At 39.2% G+C, this 19,792-nt stretch overlaps 2 protein-coding genes across 6 annotated transcripts in view; one reads left to right on the forward strand and one right to left on the reverse strand.

The window, feature by feature from the left end:
• On the forward strand, positions 1 to 1,811 carry rcvrna (recoverin a). The gene is made up of 3 exons (XM_018661526.2): positions 1 to 580; positions 1,228 to 1,339; positions 1,462 to 1,811. Exons 1-3 carry the CDS (start codon positions 200 to 202, stop codon positions 1,578 to 1,580), a joined length of 612 nt encoding a protein of 203 aa, XP_018517042.1. The 5' UTR covers positions 1 to 199; the 3' UTR covers positions 1,581 to 1,811.
• Positions 1,812 to 3,708: 1,897 nt separating this feature from the next.
• Positions 3,709 to 19,792, reverse strand: part of gas7a (growth arrest-specific 7a) — a 43,568-nt gene continuing 27,484 nt past the window's right edge. For all 5 annotated transcript variants that reach the window (XM_018661522.2, XM_051073806.1, XM_018661524.2 and 2 more), the window contains 9 exons: positions 17,295 to 17,384; positions 15,881 to 15,996; positions 14,374 to 14,448; positions 13,403 to 13,481; positions 11,733 to 11,864; positions 10,140 to 10,263; positions 8,003 to 8,082; positions 7,708 to 7,806; positions 3,709 to 5,628 (listed from right to left, as the gene is read on the reverse strand). In XM_018661522.2, coding sequence (XP_018517038.2) covers positions 5,515 to 5,628; positions 7,708 to 7,806; positions 8,003 to 8,082; positions 10,140 to 10,263; positions 11,733 to 11,864; positions 13,403 to 13,481; positions 14,374 to 14,448; positions 15,881 to 15,996; positions 17,295 to 17,384 — 909 coding nt within the window. In that variant the 3' untranslated portion in view covers positions 3,709 to 5,514. The remainder of the gene's footprint in view (positions 5,629 to 7,707; positions 7,807 to 8,002; positions 8,083 to 10,139; positions 10,264 to 11,732; positions 11,865 to 13,402; positions 13,482 to 14,373; positions 14,449 to 15,880; positions 15,997 to 17,294; positions 17,385 to 19,792) is intronic.

Consider the following 19,792-nt stretch of genomic DNA (forward strand, 5'->3'; position numbering starts at 1 on the left):
ACGTGGTTATCCCCTTAATCTTTACGACAGCTGTCTGGACTTAGGTAGTGATGACCATAATCTCATTTGGCACCTTGAGGGGCTGCCTGGAGTGAACTCAAGGCAGAGTAAAGCGAGCAAACGAACAGACGAAAGCTGCAGAGGTTTTTTACCCTGAAACACAAAGGAGAAAAAGAAGTAGTTTACCTTTCTGGGGAGGATGGGGAATAGTAAAAGCAGTGCTTTGTCGAAGGGGCTCTTGGAGGAATTGAAATCCAACACAAAATACTCAGAGGCTGAGCTCTGCACTTGGTATCAGTCCTTCCTGAAGGAGTGTCCGAGTGGGAAGATCAGCAAGGAACAGTTTGAAGGCATCTACGCCAGTTTCTTCCCAGACGCAGACCCCACGGCGTATGCACGGCATGTTTTCAGGAGTTTCGACACCAACGCAGACGGCACTTTGGACTTTAAGGAGTACATTGTCGCGCTGCACCTCACCTCGGGTGGAAAGACTCTGCAGAAGCTGGAATGGGCCTTTGCTCTGTACGACGTGGATGGGAATGGAACCATCAGCAAAAATGAGATAGAAGAGATTGTTAGGGTACTTATATCTTCTTATTTCATCATGGTGTTGCAGTATATATCGGCCTATTTAATTGAAAAATACTTTATCCCTTCATAATTAATAATGTTTGACTTAGATCCAACAGCTTATCCCAACTTTTACATGGATAAATTTTAAAAACAACATGGCATATTATTCTAAAATTGGATTTATTCACCCCTGTACACCATCAAAACTAAATTTCTATAACGGAAACAAAAGAAGCCATCTTTGTTATGTCGCTGAATTTCATTTAAAGTGAGGAATTAATAAGTCTATTAAGCTTTCTTTTGTCGTGATGTCAGATCCTTATATACAAAGTAGATTCATTATTATATTCAGAATAACAACCTTTTTAGGCTGTTCGACTGCAATCACTGATCAGTTATTCTATGGAGTATTTCATTCAATGAACTGCCCATCAGTTAATTACATTTTCATTTTTTATATTGCTCATTTTGGCAAACAAACAGGTCAAAAACATTACATTTACATTAACTTTAACCTTTAACTTTCTTACTGTTTCACTACTAACTGAAGCAACTGAAGAGTACATGGAGTTTGTATTCATTAAGCTTATTAAAATTGTTGTCCAAATTCTGCATTCACCATTAAAGACATGTTAAAAAATTACTCTCATGCAGTCGATATTCAACATGATTCCTGTTGACGACCAGAAGAACCTCCCTGAGGATGAAAACACACCGGAGAAGAGGGCTGAAAAAATCTGGGAATTCTTTGGGAAGAAGGACAACGGTAATTCATGATTCATTAACTCCCCCTCACTGGTATCAACACCTGTAATGTCCCCTTTAAAGCCTTTTCAGTACCTTTTCTGGTAGTTTTCTATGCCATATTCTGCTTTTGTCCTTTCACAGATAAAATCTCAGAGGGAGAGTTCATTCAGGGCGTGATGGACAACAAGGACATCTTGCGGTTAATCCAATATGATGAACCTCAGAAAATTAAAGACAAGCTGAAAGAGAAGAAGCAATAGTCAATGGGCAGGAAAAGGCCCTTCTTGTGGTTTTAAGACTGTTTTATTTTTCTGTTTACATTCTAACATGATCTGGCTGCTTGTTTGCTTGACCCATGTTTCTCTTTTTTTATCTTAGGAGCCAAACAATGTTGTGTTTTTGAATTTGTACCCAGATGGCAATTACACAATTGCATTGACTGAAAACAGGCAGAGGAATTCTCAAAATGGCAATTGAAGCTCAGAGTTTAAAACAATTATACCCCCTGTATTATTATACTGCCCTATAAAGCCAAAACTCTATCATAAAACTATTATAACATTATTATAACACTATATATATATATATATATATATATATATTATATATATGAACAGCATGAAAATGTTACTTAAAAAACAATGGTAAATGTAACAATTCCGGCTAGTTAAGGCTAGCTTGTGGGAGCCTTAGATAAAGCTAAAACTTTTTCCTGTCTTCCTGACAAGGTTTTACACAAGCAAACCTTTAACTTTGTGAGGCAGTATAGGGCTAAATATCTAAAAAATTAATGTCCATACACATCGAACTGTACTTAATCAGTCCTTTTACTCTCTCCTGTCTGGCAGTGTATAAGCACGTTTTTTCACACTTGGATTTATTCATTAGGTTGATAGCAAGAAAGTCTGGCAGAGAGCTCCTTAAGAGAGGAATTAGGCTCAGGTTAACAATCCACCTGTATCAGCCAATCCTATTAGGAGCTGAAGGTCAACCTCCTTACTCAAGTGTCTGGTTAGGATAACATGGGTTTGGCACTTCATACAGTCCAGCTCTAACATCAAATCCAGTCTCATTGCCACTTGTGTGTGTGTTTTTTTTAAAAAATTTACTTTTGTTTTTAATTATATGTAATATTTTTAGGCAAGCTAAGTGATAATGGATGTATCAACAGTTAGAGGATGTGTTTAAAACATGGAGTATGTAATGACAACATTGTTTACTAAACACATTTGCCTTCTACTACATAAATGGATGGATAATCAGTGACATGGATAGAACTCCTGTGCTTACTTTGATTTTGTAGTTTTATGTGTTCATTTTTGAAATCACAGTTTTTACTTAAAGGTACTCTGTCCAATTTTTTAATGTGTGTGCATCCTTGAAGCCTACAGATATGTTCAATGCCTCATAAAACTCTGATAAAACTGACTTTCAAGATACACTGAAAATCATTTTAACCTCCCTTTCTTCTGGCCAATTTATTTAAGCTATATACGTAATAATATAATAGTTTAAAAAAAAAGACTTTAATTTCTGCTGTGGTTCTACCAATTTTTAATACTGTTTAATTAATTTGTAATGTTGTGCAGAGTGTGTTGCAATTATGGTTTAAGGTTAACAGGACTAAAAGATAACCCTGGGGAGGACCTAGTAAGGTCTACTCCCCCTTACTACCCTAATAAGTTTAGTACTACGTGACTTTCTGCAGATAACTGGACAAATCTTATTTTTTTGTTGTTCTGAATCTGTTTTTATAAAACTCTCAAAGAGCCCATATATTCAAGCTTCTTCACTGAAATACACGCTGATGAACCACCACATTGTGACGACTGATGGATTGGGCGAATAACACAGATTATCTTGAAACAGTAGTCAATGAACTGTTATGGTCAAATGACTTGGTCAAAGCATCTTCGAAACGGTAAGGTTCGTGGGATACTCGATGGCACGTATGTACTGAGAGCGGTCAGAAGAGGGGATGTGCTGGTCCACTTCACAACTCACAGGACTTTAAGGATCTGATGCTAATATCTTCCTGGGGCAAGATATCACAGGACCTTCTAACGTCCATACCTCAGTGGGTTGGAACTGTTTTGGTGGCACATGGTGGACCAACAGCGTATCACTGCTTTGCTGAAGCTGTCCTTAAGAGTTTTAGCTCGGGGTCATCCAGTGCAAACCGATTCATGTCCATCCACCTGCCTCTCTTTCTGTCCTGGACTGGATCCAGCAGCGTCCAGTGGTGAACATGTAAGCTGACCAAAAGGTCAGAAGCTTCAGCAAAGGGGGGTCAGCTACTGTACTGAGCAGTAAAAACATGAAAAGTGTAACTGCCCATCTCTGCAATCCAGACCTCCCGGTACAGTTACATAACAACACACCGTGACATTTAATTTTCAAAGAGGAGATTTATTTTGGACACTGCATTCCACAGTACACCGTCTGGACAGAGGTCACCAATGATCAAACATTCTTAAAACATCGGGAACACCGGATTTAATGCACGTTATGAAAATGTTCACCACAGAAGGGCAGTTAACTCAACCGTTACGTCATCGTGAAATCGGCGATTGTTGTCAAGAACATTTAGTTGGAACATAATAACTTGTCACATTTATCGCACAACATTGACACACACTGATAAAACCTCTACAACAGATATGCTATTTAAAAACCTGCGCATGAAGCCGTTTGGGTTTAAAGAAAGGTTCTGAATCTGTCTGATTCAAATAAAATTGACTTTTCTTCATTTAACTAAAAATCAAATTATCAGCGTGTTGGTGATAAGGCAGGTAAGCATTCATTTCTTTTTTCACAGCAATTTTTTTCTCGCGTTCAGCAGCTGGATTTAGATTCAAACTTATTTGATTGGCTTCGTCCCTTTGAGAAATTGAAAAGAACAGCTGCAGCCAAACAACAAAATGTAAAGACAAAGACAAGACAGACACACACATACATGTAAACACGGACACATACTGTACATGCAGTCTTTGATAAAATGTGATTTATCGGCATTTGTGCAACTGGGATGAGTCAGCTGGCTTTTGCGCCACTGGATCAATCCATATGGAAAGATTTACTACCTTCTCTGTGATCGGGTGAATTTGGCTTTCTGCTGCATGTTGCCCCTTTTTATCGAACACCATTGTAAAGATATTCTCTGTACATTTACCAAAAATAAAACAAACAACATTGTACAGTACAAACACCTCATCGGCCCCGAAGGTCCGACCTGTTAAACATTTGACAGCAAAATACATCTAGCCTGTATGTACAAATGTACACTGATGCAGAGTAGAATATATCAAGGACATTCCAGGTATATAACCGTTAGGCACTAAAAGGTGTTTCAGTGTAACTTGGACCACCTTTTTCCTCCGGACTGATCCAAAATAGACCCTGGCCTAAATCCGATCGACCACACGTTGGGACTTGTGGCGAGCATAATCAAATTCACATTCCAAAAAACACTGTATATGTGTGTGTGTTTTCTTAAAACAGTTGAGGTTTACTGGATATTAATGCTGTACACTCGAAGTTTTTTTTTTCTGAGAAAGCTCCTAAATTGATTCTGTCACGTACAAGATAGAGAATACCTTGTGTAAATTCTATGACTATACCAAAACAACCATCATGGTTCCACAAATTTGTGCAGCTCTCCATATACAGTAAAAGCAAGATATTCAAAACATGCATTTCCACCAAAATGAACCAGCAAAATATGAAAATATATCATATTCATTCTAAGATCTCGATATGCTTCAATATCTGTATCTAAAATAAAGGGAAATATCAATAATCACTTTTTTTTTGTTTGTTTGGTGTACTCAAACTGGAAAAGTGTTGATTGACACTTAACTAAACGATTCAAAATACATTTTTTTTTTTTAATAGTCTAAACTTTACAACAGGTAAACAGCAGAGTATGTTAAATGGCATTCAATAAGCTAATGTTGATTACGATAGGGTTAAAATTTAGAAGGAACATGCTGGTACTTTGATCCGTTACTGTTTCCTGGCCTCAGACTGTGTTAAGTATGAACCTTTCATCCTGTTTTTCCAGTCAGAGGAGAGGATGAGCAGACCTCTGTAGTCTGAACATGCACTGTCCCTGGATCAGTGTTATTAGAAGCGTTCTGGGACTCTGTGTTATAATACTGAAGACAGAATGGGCTGATCCCAGGTCAGAATGGTTTATATGTCCATATCCACAGGCCGAACCTCACCAGTTTTATACTCTTTAACCCACAGCTCTCTGTCTTTGGCTGGGTCCACGTTCTGCAGCAGCTGGTCGACCGGCTCCACCGTCTAGAAATACATCAACAGTAACATGATCTCATCAGAGACCAGCAGCAGTTCAGTTCAGTTTATTAGCATTACTTCGATGACTTGTTGTTTTCAGATTCTAAGTCGTTATCATCAGATTCTAAGTTGTTACGTTGAGATTCTAAGTTATCATTTTTGTTTAAGCGAATAAAAGGATTGGTTCTTACATTCATTATGAAGATTAATTACAGGCAGCTGGTTTTTAGCAGCTGTAACTGTAGGCTCTTTCCCTTCATGTCATACTTTAAGCTGTAATCAACATGGTTAATATACTGTCTAATGAAATATATGACTTGCCCTTTGGGTGTGAAAAACACACAGTATGTGCCAAGAATCATCCTGAACCACTGCATAAAACCACTTAACTTTAAAGAGCTGATAACCCACCTTTAATTACTTCCCTGGTCTGGCTTTCATCCGAGTGTTTAGCCTCCATTATGGAATAAATGCTCTTGATAAATTTCCAATTTTCCTCAGTAATGGGCATCAATAAATGTCAGTGAGTATTATAATAAAATATTCCTTATTCAAATGAGATGCATGTATACTCTACAAGCAGATCATCATATTAAGTTGATCTGTGGTGTTTGTATCATCTCTGAGGAATTTGTCGTGTCAGCTGGCACACAGAAAAGCCCTCTTGTTATGGTAGATTCCCACCACGGTGACACAATATGTCTTGTTAGATTTATAGAGTTTACTCTACACCTCCTAAATATCTAGAGCGTCTACGTGGGTTTCTCTGAGGCACTGAGCGATGACAGCGAGTGTGTTGGATGAAAAGTCTGACAGAGGAACACCGAGGGCTCAGTCTGTCAAAACATCTACACTCACCGACGGACTCGACTCGAAGTGGCACGCACGTCGTGTCAAATCCAGTTGAAATCACTTTTAAATTTAATGATGGTTTGCTCAGTTTGCTGATTACTTGGAAATAAGAAGGAGGGTAAACTATATTATCCAAATGGAAAGTAGAGAAACGCAAAAAAATTCAAATCTAGGCAAAACCAAACTATGATTTAAGGCCTGTTTTCAGGAGATATTCAGTACTCATATAATGCATGGATATTCAGAACCTGTACTTGTTTAAATTTTGCCAAACTGGCACCAATAAAGTATGCAGAATTAGCTATTAGCAGTTCCTGTTTGCAGCAAACCCATGGATGTAGAGACAGTTATCACCGGTTTGATTCTGAGGAAAACTTCAAAACGTGGTGATTCTCAGGCAAATTCTGAAGTTAAAAGGTGCATTTCTTTTATGATATCTAAGCAGATTTATGCACAGTTTCAAGTGACGGACAAAAGAGATAATGATATGAAATACAAGTCGCACTCAATCTAAAAATATATCATTTAAAATATAATATACCACTGTTTGTGTTTTTAGAGTTAACACTCTGTTTGCTTTTTACTTATGTCACTGTTTTGTTCAGTGATGCTGTGTAATTGTTTCCATAACACTGCATCCTAACATCCTGACACTGCATAATGTCTTCTTACTCCTTACCATGCTGCAGAAAACAAAGTATGTCTTTAGACTGGGCTCAAGTAACCAGCGCCTTCTCCGTTACACTGCTGCACATTAAGTTAGATCTGAGATTTGGTTTCACAGTTAGTAGTTTTAAATCAGTGAACTGTTCACAGTTGCTTTCAATTAAATTTTGAGCTTTAAAAAATGTACACTTATTCTGTATTTCGTTTTCCTAGTGTGCCATTATCAATTACAATATTTTCCAAACTATATAAATACAGACACACTCTTGTCCACTGTGAATTTAGGTGGTAGATTTCAGCCTGAGCTAGTGTATGCACAGAGGAAAGAGATAATTTGATATCAGTTGGTTTTACCTGAGTTTGAGTTGTTAATTTGTGCAGGAAAAGGAATAAAGGTAAGATTTTAAAATATGCTCTGTGGGTCTTAAAGAAAAATTAGATTTTAACCAAATAAGAAAACCTGGATCTGATTTTAAATTGTTGTTTGCCTGTTTTGGGAACATGATAATGTTCATGACTGACTGTCTGGCTGCGAAAAATCAGACTGGAAAACAAAGAGAGACTCACACTCTGGTTGAACATGTCTGTTTCATGTCGTAGAGTCGTGTACTGACGTAAATGCTGCTGAATCCACTCGATCCGTTCGACCTCCAGTTTCTCCAGCTCCTGAAGTGGAAGGACGACAGACGATCAGAAACATCCAGTTAAACCTTGTGACGACCTTCACCTCCTAACTGTCTTAGTTCAACATTATTTCCATTAACAGGTCCCATAAAAGTCATGAAATATCAACCTGAAAACATAATGTGAAGTGTGTGTTTGAGCTGTTAAAGATGAAGACAAACAGAAGTGAAGGTTTTACCATGCTGGTAGTGACCATTTCTTCAAACCACTTCGACTGGGTTTGGTTGTACAGATCCACGCAGCGCATCAGGTCGTCTCCTGGAGGTAACAGACAAAGTAAAAGAGAGGTCAGGGGTCAACAGAAGCCTGCTGTCAGTAATCATCTTTTTCAGCTCTGCAGGTCTGGTAGTATCAATTTAAGCTGTTAAACCCTTTAGGACCAGCAGAGGGCGCTCAGAAATCACTCATCAATGAGTTTCCCTCATCACAGATGAATCATGGTCCAATGTGGACATGAAGTGTTACCATGACTTTGTTCGACACTTTACTTTAGTGCACTTATTTAGTATTCATAAGCACAATGAAAACATTTACTAAATGTTATATAACACACTATGATATAGCTGTAATCAGATTTAAAACCTTTTAAATGATTGTTAATGTGTAGTATTTGTCAAGAATTATATATTCCATGTTATTACAGCTTTTTTTTTTTTTTTTTTTTTTTTTTTACTAATATTAGTAATTTATGTGTTCATACACCTGCCTTCCCTCCAAATTAAATACAAACAAAATTTAAATGATCACTGTTTCATTTTGACTCTGATAGATGAAACTGCCTTTCATGTGGGACAAACATGAAAACGAGCTCAGATTTGGCCTTTTTGCCTTTACTTTGACACTTTAATCACATTTTACTGACGATACTTCTGTACTTCTATGTAAGTAGAATTGAAAATGCAGAACTTCTACTTGTAATGAGATATTTTGTGAAGACGAGAGGAATCCCAGCTTCATGCTTTAACACTTAAATAACATCTAACTCTGAGCTGAGTTCCTTAAAGAGCACCTTTAAATGTATTTCCCTGGGGGTCAAATGTATATATGAATATATTTTCTTTTTCTAGTCATCATAAGTGTCTCTCTGCTGAATACAAATGAGATGTTTCAATTTTTCCTGGTCAAACTCTGCAGGATATTTCAGCTCTCTGTATCCCAGTGTCAGATAATAAAACAGAAACCGTGACTGAAGCTTATTAAAATTCATTCAGTGAAGGTAAAAACACCTTCCCGAGAGCGGCGAGCCGTGACGACATTTGGCCCAACCTTGAGGTGGCGGCGGTGATCACCGACACAAGGCTGACATCATTTAACTGTGCCTTATGAGTAATATTGATTAGTGCTGTGGACTGTGACTAATCTACTCAGTGGAAGAGAGAAAGAACCAGATAAGTTGCCGCAGAGCTTTTTCCCTCCACTGAAGCACATAACTGTAGAAAAGAACAGTTACAACATGAGCTTATTTCTTAATCGTAAAATGTCAAAGAGTGTATCTCCATGTTATTGTACACATGCGTTAACACAGTCTGTAGAATATGTCATTCAAAAACATGGCAGAGTGGATGCTACAGTGACTCAGTATCGGAAAGTAACGAGACGGTCTGTCCGGGCTAGGGCTAATTCGTTAGCATGCTAACTTCAGTAGAAGAAAAAGAAATGAGAAAACTAAAAGCCAAACATTGGTGCTACTTTCCACCTCTAGAGAAAACTCATGGGGTGTAAAGGAATAAAGTCTGATGATGAAATCACAACGTTTCTTCTAGACTGATAAGTAAGCAGCTGTTGATGCTAACGTTAGCTGTGTAACAATAGCAAAATGTACAAATTAGCCATTATATGAGCAGCTATAGGCTCCAGGATGTTACAGCTAATGGGTAAGAAACTTTCTGGCAAAAAACTCTCTGTAAAAGGGTTTATTGTTGCTTTTTTTTTAGCGTTCAGTGTAGATTTTATACTTTTAATGCTAGTGTCAGGTTGTTGTTAGCCTAGCTTAGTCTAGCTTAGTTTAGCTAGCTGGAGGGATACACTTTTGTTATCAATTTTACATTTCACAAACATTTAACATCAGTAAAAATAAAGCAGATTCTAGTTAACTTGGTTTTTGCTGTGATTAAATCTGTTTCTTGCGCTTTTAAAGCCTTAATTTTCAGTTTTGGAGTTTCTCCTGCAGTTGGTTCGTGTTACTGTAATTTCTCCTTCCTCACAGACTTTTCAGATCTTCCCTGTGTCTCAGTGTAGTGATTTGTTGACATACGAATAACTGCACTTTTTGTGACCGTCTCTCATCTAAGAGCTCCGACTCTGTGACCTCTGACCTGCTTGTGTGGATTTCCGCCGGGCCTTCTTGATGTCCTCCTCAGTCTTGTTGCTGAGTTTGATCTCCAGCTGCTGGGTCTTCACCTCCAGATCCTTCTGTCTGTCTGCCAGGGCTTTACGAGCCTGTGCACACAAACGCACAAAGACAGACACACACATCAAGCAGGATGTGTGAAACAATGAGTCATTCAGCATAATCCTCAGATTTACTGTACCTACATCTATTACAAGAGTCATTACAGCCTTTTTTTATGTTGGCTACCAACATCCGTGTTCAGATCCTGGTCTCATCCTTTAATCTTTTCTTAATCCACGTCATTGAGTCTTTCCTCTTATTCTCCACAGAGGCACCCCACCAAGGTCGTGGTGTGACGGTGTTTGAAAGGTAAACATGCAGTAACATCGATGCCTAAGCCAAGAAAATCTTTTTATCAACAGACAACAACGAACAAGAAAAGAGAAAACATGCGGGATGGAGTCATTCTAAACCCACTGACTAGGTCACGTAATGCAGGGCAGAAGCAACGGAGCCAAACATTTGTTTTTGGCTGGAAATCATTTTCATAGTTGGGAAAACTTTGATGTTAGATGTAAAACACTGTAGGAGAAATTAGTTGCATTTGAAGGCAGTGAAAAATGGAGATTGATGTAAGTTGCAGATGCTGTGAAACCACAACAAACTAGATTTAACACTTCAGAAAAGTCTCAAATATACAATTCATAATAACCTGTGTATCCTGGCAACTGTTCAGCAAAATGTACTGATTTGTCCGATATATGTGTATAGTCTGTTTAAAAGAAATAATTACTCTTTTTTTAAGAACGTAGCTTTGTAAAAACCTTCTGGAATTAATTAAGCCATTTTATTGTTTAATTAAATTGATGGAAGCTCAGTTCCTTGGGATCTTGTATTCTACTATAAAAATACAGGTAATTTTTTTCATATTTTTTTCACAAGCAAAACATCTTTGAATACGGAAGCCGAGAATGGCGGTTGTACTTGTAATGATCTTTTTAAGGTCTATATCTCGAGATTACGAGCTATCTTGAGTTAACAAAGCTTATTTTCATTTGACTACTCTTGTTATTCTGAGTTAACAAAGGGAAAAAAGTGATCTTGAGATAACAACATTTAAAAAAACAAATGGAAATATCGCCAAATATGTCTGTACATTTGCTGACTGTCTTGACAATGTATATTTAATTATTTTTTCCTAACATGCTGGATAATATGTATCTTAATATCTTATATGAAGCTCTGTTGCAGTTATGTACTGAATGTATCTCATAACCTTTTACTGGTATTTATTTATTTCTTATGGTGCAGACACAACATGCTGACACCCACTGAAATGTTCCTTTGTTCCAGCAGAAACAAACAAATAAAAACATGCTGTGTGTTTTAATACAGAGGACACCAGTTCATTCATGAAACGGTGGGAAGCAACAATAAAGTACTGTACCAAACTGTACCCAGTGTAGGAGTTACTGAAGCTCTTCATTATGTAACATTTGTGCTGTAAACACTGATGTGTATTTTCTTTTTCTCAGGGGAAACAGTATTTGAACATCTTGATAAAATCTCTCAGTACCTTCTCTACACCTGCGTAGCGACTCGCCAGCTGCTTCCTGAGGTCAGCGATGTGATGGTCGTACTTTTTCAGGTCCTTCTTGAAGTTGTCGCCTCTGAACGTCAGCAGAGGTTTCTCCACCTCGGAGTGGAGCTGTGAACACAAACCACTCAGCTGTCAGTAATGCAGGCTGTAGTAGTGAAATGACACTCTCAAGCCTCCACATTGATTAAATTATAATCCACTGCTGTCCCTTTTATGTTTTATTTTGTTACGGTGATGTTCTTGGTTAATGTATCACGTGTGCAACAACTGGAAAATAAAATCTACATCTACTTTATTGGATGTTTTTAAACCTCTGCATTGGCCTCATCTGTCAGGTTATATATAAAATCTATAAAATACTAAAATCAATACATCTCTTGATACAAAGCATCTTTATTAAAACCATGGTAAAGTCTTTTGTGGCTTGCTGCTTAATAAAGCCTGTTTCCTTTATTTTACAGGTCCTGTATTTTCCACAAAGGAGAAGATGTACAGTGGCTTCAGAAAGTATTCAGACCCTGTCAGGTTTTCCATAACCACCCATTAACTCATAACAACAAAGTGAAAACATGTTATGAGTTAAGTTTCAACAGATCAGACCTGTAAAATACAGTCTTAATTCCAGTTTTCTATGAAGCTCTGATGCATACTGACATATAATTACCTAGTTTTTACTTATGTAATTGTGGCAATTAACACTTTCTTTATTTCCCTTATGATTAGTGTAAATTGTGTAGCACTTTCTTGTAATTTACAGCTAAATACCAACTAATTTCCAGGAAATTATGATTAAAGCTTCCAGGAAATTAGCTTTAAAGCACAGGGACTGTAAAACAAAGCATTTCCAGTGTTTGCAGCAGCGTTAGCTCTTCATACAGAATGCTAATCTTGTTAAAATGCCAAAGCTAGCAGCTACAAATGAAATGTAGCTTATTAGAAACTCAGAGAAGAAAATGAGCTGGAGCTTCTGCAGACTTGATAAGACTTCTCATTCTCTGCCTGGCCACCCATTACCTTCTCCTCACCCCCCTCCCTCATAATGAGGCATGGACTGTGTCAGAGTGCCAGTGGAGCAGGGAAGAGCCTGCATGGCTTTGGGGCGGGGGCTCGTCAGAACATGTAGCTAATTAATTAGACAACAGAGGGCTATGAAAAGCTCTGAGGCTTCCTCTGCGTTATTTAAGGCTACAGCCGAGGCCAGTGTGCGGTTTCTGCATCACTGGTAATCGGATCGTGGACGGGTCAGTTTCTTCGGTCAACACCGGCAAGGTTGAGGTAAACAGGCGCCCTGTCACCCCCAGGATATGGTCAGAGCGAGCATCCGTTACTGCAGCTGATTGAAAACATTTAAAACTTGACCTGAAGGCTGGAAAACTGCAAATCAAAAGCTTCCATAGGGGGGTGGAAGTCGACTCCTGAAAAGCTCAGAGAGGACTCTACAAATGTCCTCATGCACCGGCATAGCTCTTCTCTCTATCTCAGTTTGACTAATTTTTACAATTTCATCTGACCATCAGTCAGAAAAGCAGTAAAGTCCCACATCTGAGAGGCTGAAATCAGAAAGATAAAATAGTTGGGAAGTAATTTTTCTGTTTTTCTTTTGGTTCTAAGTGAGGTTTCACAGTAAAGCCCTCATCGGATATTACCTTGTTGGAGAACTTGAGGTGAACCTCAGCCTCATCATGGAGACTCTTCTTTAGCTGTGTCCAGGCTTCTCCGAGAGTCCTGGGAACAGATTGATGTGGAGTTAATGAAAAAAAAAAAAACTTAATAAACTTTAGGAGGAGGGTTCAATCGGGCCTCATCTATGGGGAGCCAACAGGAAAAGAGGAAGGTTTCTAGAAATGAGGTTCATCGCTTTCTATTCTGCCACAAATGTATAACAACAGACAGACTACTACTTTTATGATTAAACTCCCTTAATGTGTTTGATGCAAATTTCTTTAACATCTAACAGACGAGAACGAACAATTAGCTTGTTTTTTTTACCAGTGAAAAATGTTAACACAACTTACAGCCACAGTGGTTTGAGAAATAGTCATGAAATTGAATCTACTGATTTGAAAGTCATGTCGCGAAAAACATGGAAGATTCATGCCCATGTGCAAGAATCAATAAATTTTGTAACTTTTTTCTCAAACTGCATCTTGGGTACTGGTTGTAAGATCATATTGTTCAGTGTTTATGCTTCTGAATAGTCATTTTCTTTAAATGAACACATCTGGTCTCAAGTCTGAGTCTCCATTTGTTTAATTTTTGTGGCTGAAAACAACAACAATGCTCTGTAATCATGGAATTTCCAGATCTGGAAAGCGACCAAAATCTACTGCGACTTGAGCCAAGCCTTATCTTTTCTCTCTGCTGATTTTGAGATGCTGGCTCAAAGATTTCTGTGTCATTTTGCTGACAGACAAACATGAAAAAGCATCCACTCTTTCACAAGGTATCTGTCTTTGAATGGTGCATCAGACACAAAAAAGTAGCATGGGAGTGCATCTATTTTAAACACGCCTATCTTTAGACACAGTTCTGTTAATTACTGACACTATCTACTGCTTTGCAGAGGCGAGCTTTCAAGCTGCACGCACTGTTTCTAGCGAATGTTTGCCGCACTCACCCTTCCTCCTGTGCTGCCAGGGGGCTCAGGGACAGCTTGGAAAGGTTCTTGGCATATTCCTCCTCAATCTTTATCCTGAAAACACAAACACCAAGATGTGGAAAGCTGCCTGGCTCAAGAGAGGACAGAAACAGATTCAGTGAAGTGGAAAAAACGCTAATTTCAGGGGTGCACTACAGCAGAATGGCAGAAAACTTCAACTACACTCTGCTGCAAAGGCTGAAAATCAAACGGCACGGACTCCTGTACATCAATAATCTCATTGTGCTTCAAGAAACAACAACTGCAGTGGTATTTTACAGAGGCTGTTCTCATTTCCATCTCCATTTTAGAGATGGAAACGAGATGTGCTCGTATTTGCCCTGAGGGACGTTCAACACGGGGCCGCCATGTTTGTGCCCTTTCTGACATTCATCTCCTCCACCGGCCTCACATTTACCATCCACACCTGAGTGAATCTGTCACCTAAAGACGGCCGAGACGTTGAGTTAATATTCGGATACTTGTAACACAGAGCAACCCAGCGAAACACCACGGAAAAGGTCAGAGGATAGAAACCTTTGTGAAGGATTTGGACGGTGAAGGACGGTGGACTTATCTCATTAACTTCCCACGACTCAGACCAGGACGTGAATAGAGCTTTTGTAGAATTAGGTGGTGCTAATTACATGTAGAGGCCTTATTATCCATGTTGCTTTTGACATCGCGGTTCAGATTCAGTGGGCAATTTCCTCTACGTTCGGTTGCTGAGTTGAGATCTATAGTTCCCTTAATTACTGGGTTCAGGAATAAATTGCAACCCTCAGCTGTAAGACAAAAGTTTGAGGCCAGCTTCCTACAGACTTCTTTATAAAAGGAGCTTTCTCTGTTGATCACTGTGGACCTGCCCAGTTTTAAATCTAGACTTAAGACCTCTCTTTTTTAGCCAACACAGTTTCTTTATGTCTTTGGTTTACGAGAAAGGTGCTCGTCCAAGGCATTTAGAAACCCATAGATGCATGTCTCGAGCTTGTGTTAAAACAACAGACCTTATGTCAGACATTTAACCAAAAACCCAAAACCCAACAGGAAGCGCTAACATGCTATCTTACTTCCTGGTTTTAGGACTCATTCCTGCATCAATATATTAGTGTGTGTGTTCATGGTAATGGAGGAACATGTCACCCAGTACAACAGTATGGATTATTGATTTGTTTTTAATAGTTTTTTGACAACAAAGGGGCTTTACAGCCCAGAGGGATAAGACAGATCCAGCACAGGCAATAGTCAGTCATAAGATCGATTCATTGATGGTTCTGCATTGATGCTTTTAATGGGGTTTGCTTATGACGAGAAAAATATCGAACCTTTCCTGTCTTCTGTTTTAAATAACATGGCTCCTCTAATGGGGAATATTTCTTCCTCTAGACTCTTGCTTATTAATTAATATAAACTGCTGTGAACAACATACACAGCCCTTTTTTTGTTGTTATTATAATCCAGTCTTATCTGACATTAAAGCCGTTACCTCTCGTGGATAAACTCTGCCATCTCCTTCTGCATCTGTTTGCCCTTCAGCTGCTTCTGCAGGAGGACCTCGAAGCCCGCCACTGAGGTGGTCCCCTGGGGGTCTTTCTTGTCGGTCTGCAGAAGAGGAGGAGGAAGAGGACGGGAAGGAGGAGGAGACAGCAGCGGTACAAATAAACAACCACCACAGCTCAGAGAGTTCATGGACAGAATGTCCAGTAACACCTCTGTGTTGTTTATGTTTGAGAGCATCTAGGTTTGTGAGAATGAGCTCTGATGGCGGGGGTGAGTCAGAAACTATGAGCGTGAACGTGTGACTCACTCTTGCATGTCAAGGAGGGTAATGCGTTGGTGTGTGTGCGTCAATCACCAATGGGCGGATTTGTGTTTTTTATTTATTTTTTAATGTCAAACAGGATTCGGCGACGTGCTGCACTTTGGCTCGTTTGTGCGTGATGTACGTCGCCACGTGGAACAGAGGTGGCAGATTTATTTCACACAGCAGGTTCGAGTGACGCGACGCGACAGGCCGCAAACAAGGAGAAAAACAGCGATAGACGAGGAGGAAACAGGCGTCGGATTTCAGCCTGTAATGCAGGTTGAAGGGTTTTCGATACAAATCTAATTTAGGATGGAAATGTATGGAAACTGAAAATTACAGGAGCCACTGGGGAGACATTAGAGGCAGGGAGGATCATTGTTTGCAGAGAAGCTGGTCGATCAGCCTCCACCTGAGATCCTCCGACTCCAACATGAAAGCCAATAGCATCTATTGTTAAATGAGAGGAAGAGCATTGAATCCATTTGCAACAAGCAAAAAGTGTATTGACAGTTCCCATCATGTTTTAGTCTCAAAATTTAATAAAGCATCTAGCTTTCAACTGCAGCATAAATATATTCTAGAGGTCAAAAAAAGAGAGAGGGAATCTTCTGGAGCTTTTTGTGGGTGATTAGTGGAACCAAACACATACTGTGCATACTGAATGATAACAGCACAAGGTGGAGAATGTTTGGTTTATTATTAGAAAAAGTTACTTTCTGGTATCTATATAATGAAAGCTTGGCAACAAAATTTCAGTTTCCAGTTATATCTATATTTATTTATTTACGCTGGATTTAGACTGGGCGCCTGTATCAATATCTGAGCACAGCTGCAAATATTTTTCTATAATAACACGAATCCTTGGGTTCTGAAATGTGAAAGTTCACTGGTTTTCTTGGTCTGAAATTACTCCATTCCAATATCATTGTGTTTCAAACAAAACCAGACATTTAACGATGTGAACTTTTGCTTTGATTAATTGGTCTGATCTGTAGGTTAACCGTCAGATCTCTGAATAACTGTGGCACTTATCATCATCAAACTATCACAAGGGATCGCTCGGTCGTAGTCGCAGTGTTTCAGTACAACTCACCCAGAAGTAATCGCAGTAGCTCCATTCGTTGGGTTTGAGGAGCTGCTGCTCCGGACCTTCTCCAGGCAGAGGGAAAGTCACACAGTTGATCTGAAACAGAGATGAAACAGAGAGATGAGGACCTGACTGAAGAATGAAAAACAAGAGACAAATAACAGAGCTGCTACAGGCGGTGAGCCAAACCAATAGTGTGTGTGAGAGAATGTTGAAATATCATCTTTGAAAGAGCGAGGTATAAAGCTCTGGGTTTCATTTGGATCATGCAGATGAGAAGGAAAAGGTCAGACATGAGTAAACATGTTGGCCGTCCAGAAGGTGACCCATGGGCCTTCAGGCGGCGAGAGGGAGGAAGAGAGAGAAACCTTTTCTACGATTGAACAAATGAACTTTACACACTTGGAAGTATGTGGTGTTGCAGATAAACACACCCAGCACTCAGCCTGAATACAGACTCCATGGTCCACAGCGTCTTCAATTACTCTTGGGGCTGCAATTATGTAATGTTCACCATCTGTGAGCCCTCCCTCCTGGCACCGTGAGATACCCTCTGTGCCATGTCAACCGCTGCTGCTGCAAACTGCACGGGCGACCAGACAAGGAGATGCCTCATCCACAAACATACAAAAACACACTGAGTCACAGTGTTTACAGCTCGACTTCACCACTGTGCTGCTGTCACACAGACTGAAGAAACACATGCAGCGTTTACCAGCTCAGCTTCGTTCTCTTCGCTTTCAAATTCCAGATAAAGGTGGGAAGACGGGTGATTTCACTCAGGGGCGTTTGTGTTTGCCAGCTCGGGTCGTGTGTGATGTTTTACAGAGAAAACAGAAGGGAGGCAAGAGGCTGAAGAAAAGACTGAATTTTTGTTAAACCCTCTGAACAGCGCCAGGGCGCGCAACGAGTTTACTACAGTCGAAAACGCAGGTCTTGTGACACATTTTCCTATTCAGACTCATCACAACAAGATGGTAATACTTGAATTCAAGCCCCTCTAGCCTTCATAAACAGTATATAAATGGTTTATAACGCCCTATAATGCAGTTAGAAGCAGAGTGTTTACTAATGTGTTTGTCCACCCAAAATTGGATAAACAATGAATGAGAATACACAGTTGTTACACTGAAAAACACTGCTTCGAACTACACTGCAGAGTGTTTTAAAGTACTTATCTAATATTTTTACGCTTGTAAATCCTAAACAGGGGGAATTAAACAAAGAAATAGTTGTACAATAACAAGGAAAATTACAAGACACTTCAAAATGACTCATTCTTTTATATAAATTTGACTCTTTGGGTGCAATAAAAAGGGAAAAGTGAGATAAAAAAAACATATCAGTATTTGGTCTATTAACTCCATAATTGCCACCCACATTTTTAGATTTACAATTTTGATGAAAGTCATAATAACTGTGTCATTTATATTTTACAACCTATAAGTCAGGATGAAAGTTTAAGAAAGTTACAGAGGCACAAACATGGTAGAAATGTAAGTTTGTTTCTTTTGCTTCATCGACTTAGTAGGAGATTTTGTGTGGAAAGTAAGGTAGCCAATTTCCGCCAATGTGATGAAAAAAAAGTCATAATGAGAAACCTTCTCAAAATAATGACTTCTCATTATTACGAGAAAGTTTCTCTTCATAATCCATCATAATTGGCAGAAGAGCCATAAGTCTAAACTAATTCTGTGTCGAAAGCTGCTGCAGTGACGTGAGGATCCTAAAATGCTTTGCACGGACACAATCAGGAGACGCAGAGCTTCCAGACAAAGTATAATTTGTCAAGGTTGTGTTGAAGACTGAGCTCGGTACAGATCAAAACACACCTACAGTAGCACCAATAGTAGAATTTTTAATAGAATCTTTTACTTCAACACAGACTTTGTTTGGTGCTGGGTAGGTGGTGTTTTGATGGAAACTGTTGACTGGGTTTTCCAAAAGACTAGAGTCCATCATGATTTTCAGGACTTGACTTGGACTTGAGCGCTGACTGCATTCGTACTCAGAAGTCAAAGACAAAGACTCAAACTTCTTTTTTTAGCTTTTCTATAATAAGCTGTAATAATTTAGTTGTATTAATATCGTAAGATTATTCAGTTTCATGAAAAGGCGGGTACGTGGGTTCACCAGCCAACATACAGAGTCGTGAGAATACCGTTAGTAACAATTAGTCTCAGGTAATCGGAATTCAACTCAAACTCTGCTTTGGTGACTTGGTGGTGTTAATACAAGTAGTTTCTGGGCATGTAGTTCTGGGCAGGTAGGCAGAACTCTGCAAACAGAGTCCACCAGTCACCAGTCCACCTTTACAGCCTCGTTGTGTTTCTACTCACGTTCTTTCAAACTCTCACTAACTTTCTAAGAAGAAAGGCTTTTGTAGAAGAGCTCAGAGCTAAATGAAATGACCAGTTGGAAGCTTAGTGGTGGAGACGTTGACGTCATGTGACCGTGGTGTAGTTGGTTTATAGCCTAACATTAGCTTCTTACTGCTGGAGGTT

The sequence above is a fragment of the Lates calcarifer genome, linkage group LG11 (genome assembly GCF_001640805.2).
Source record: "Lates calcarifer isolate ASB-BC8 linkage group LG11, TLL_Latcal_v3, whole genome shotgun sequence".
NCBI lineage: Eukaryota > Metazoa > Chordata > Actinopteri > Centropomidae > Lates > Lates calcarifer.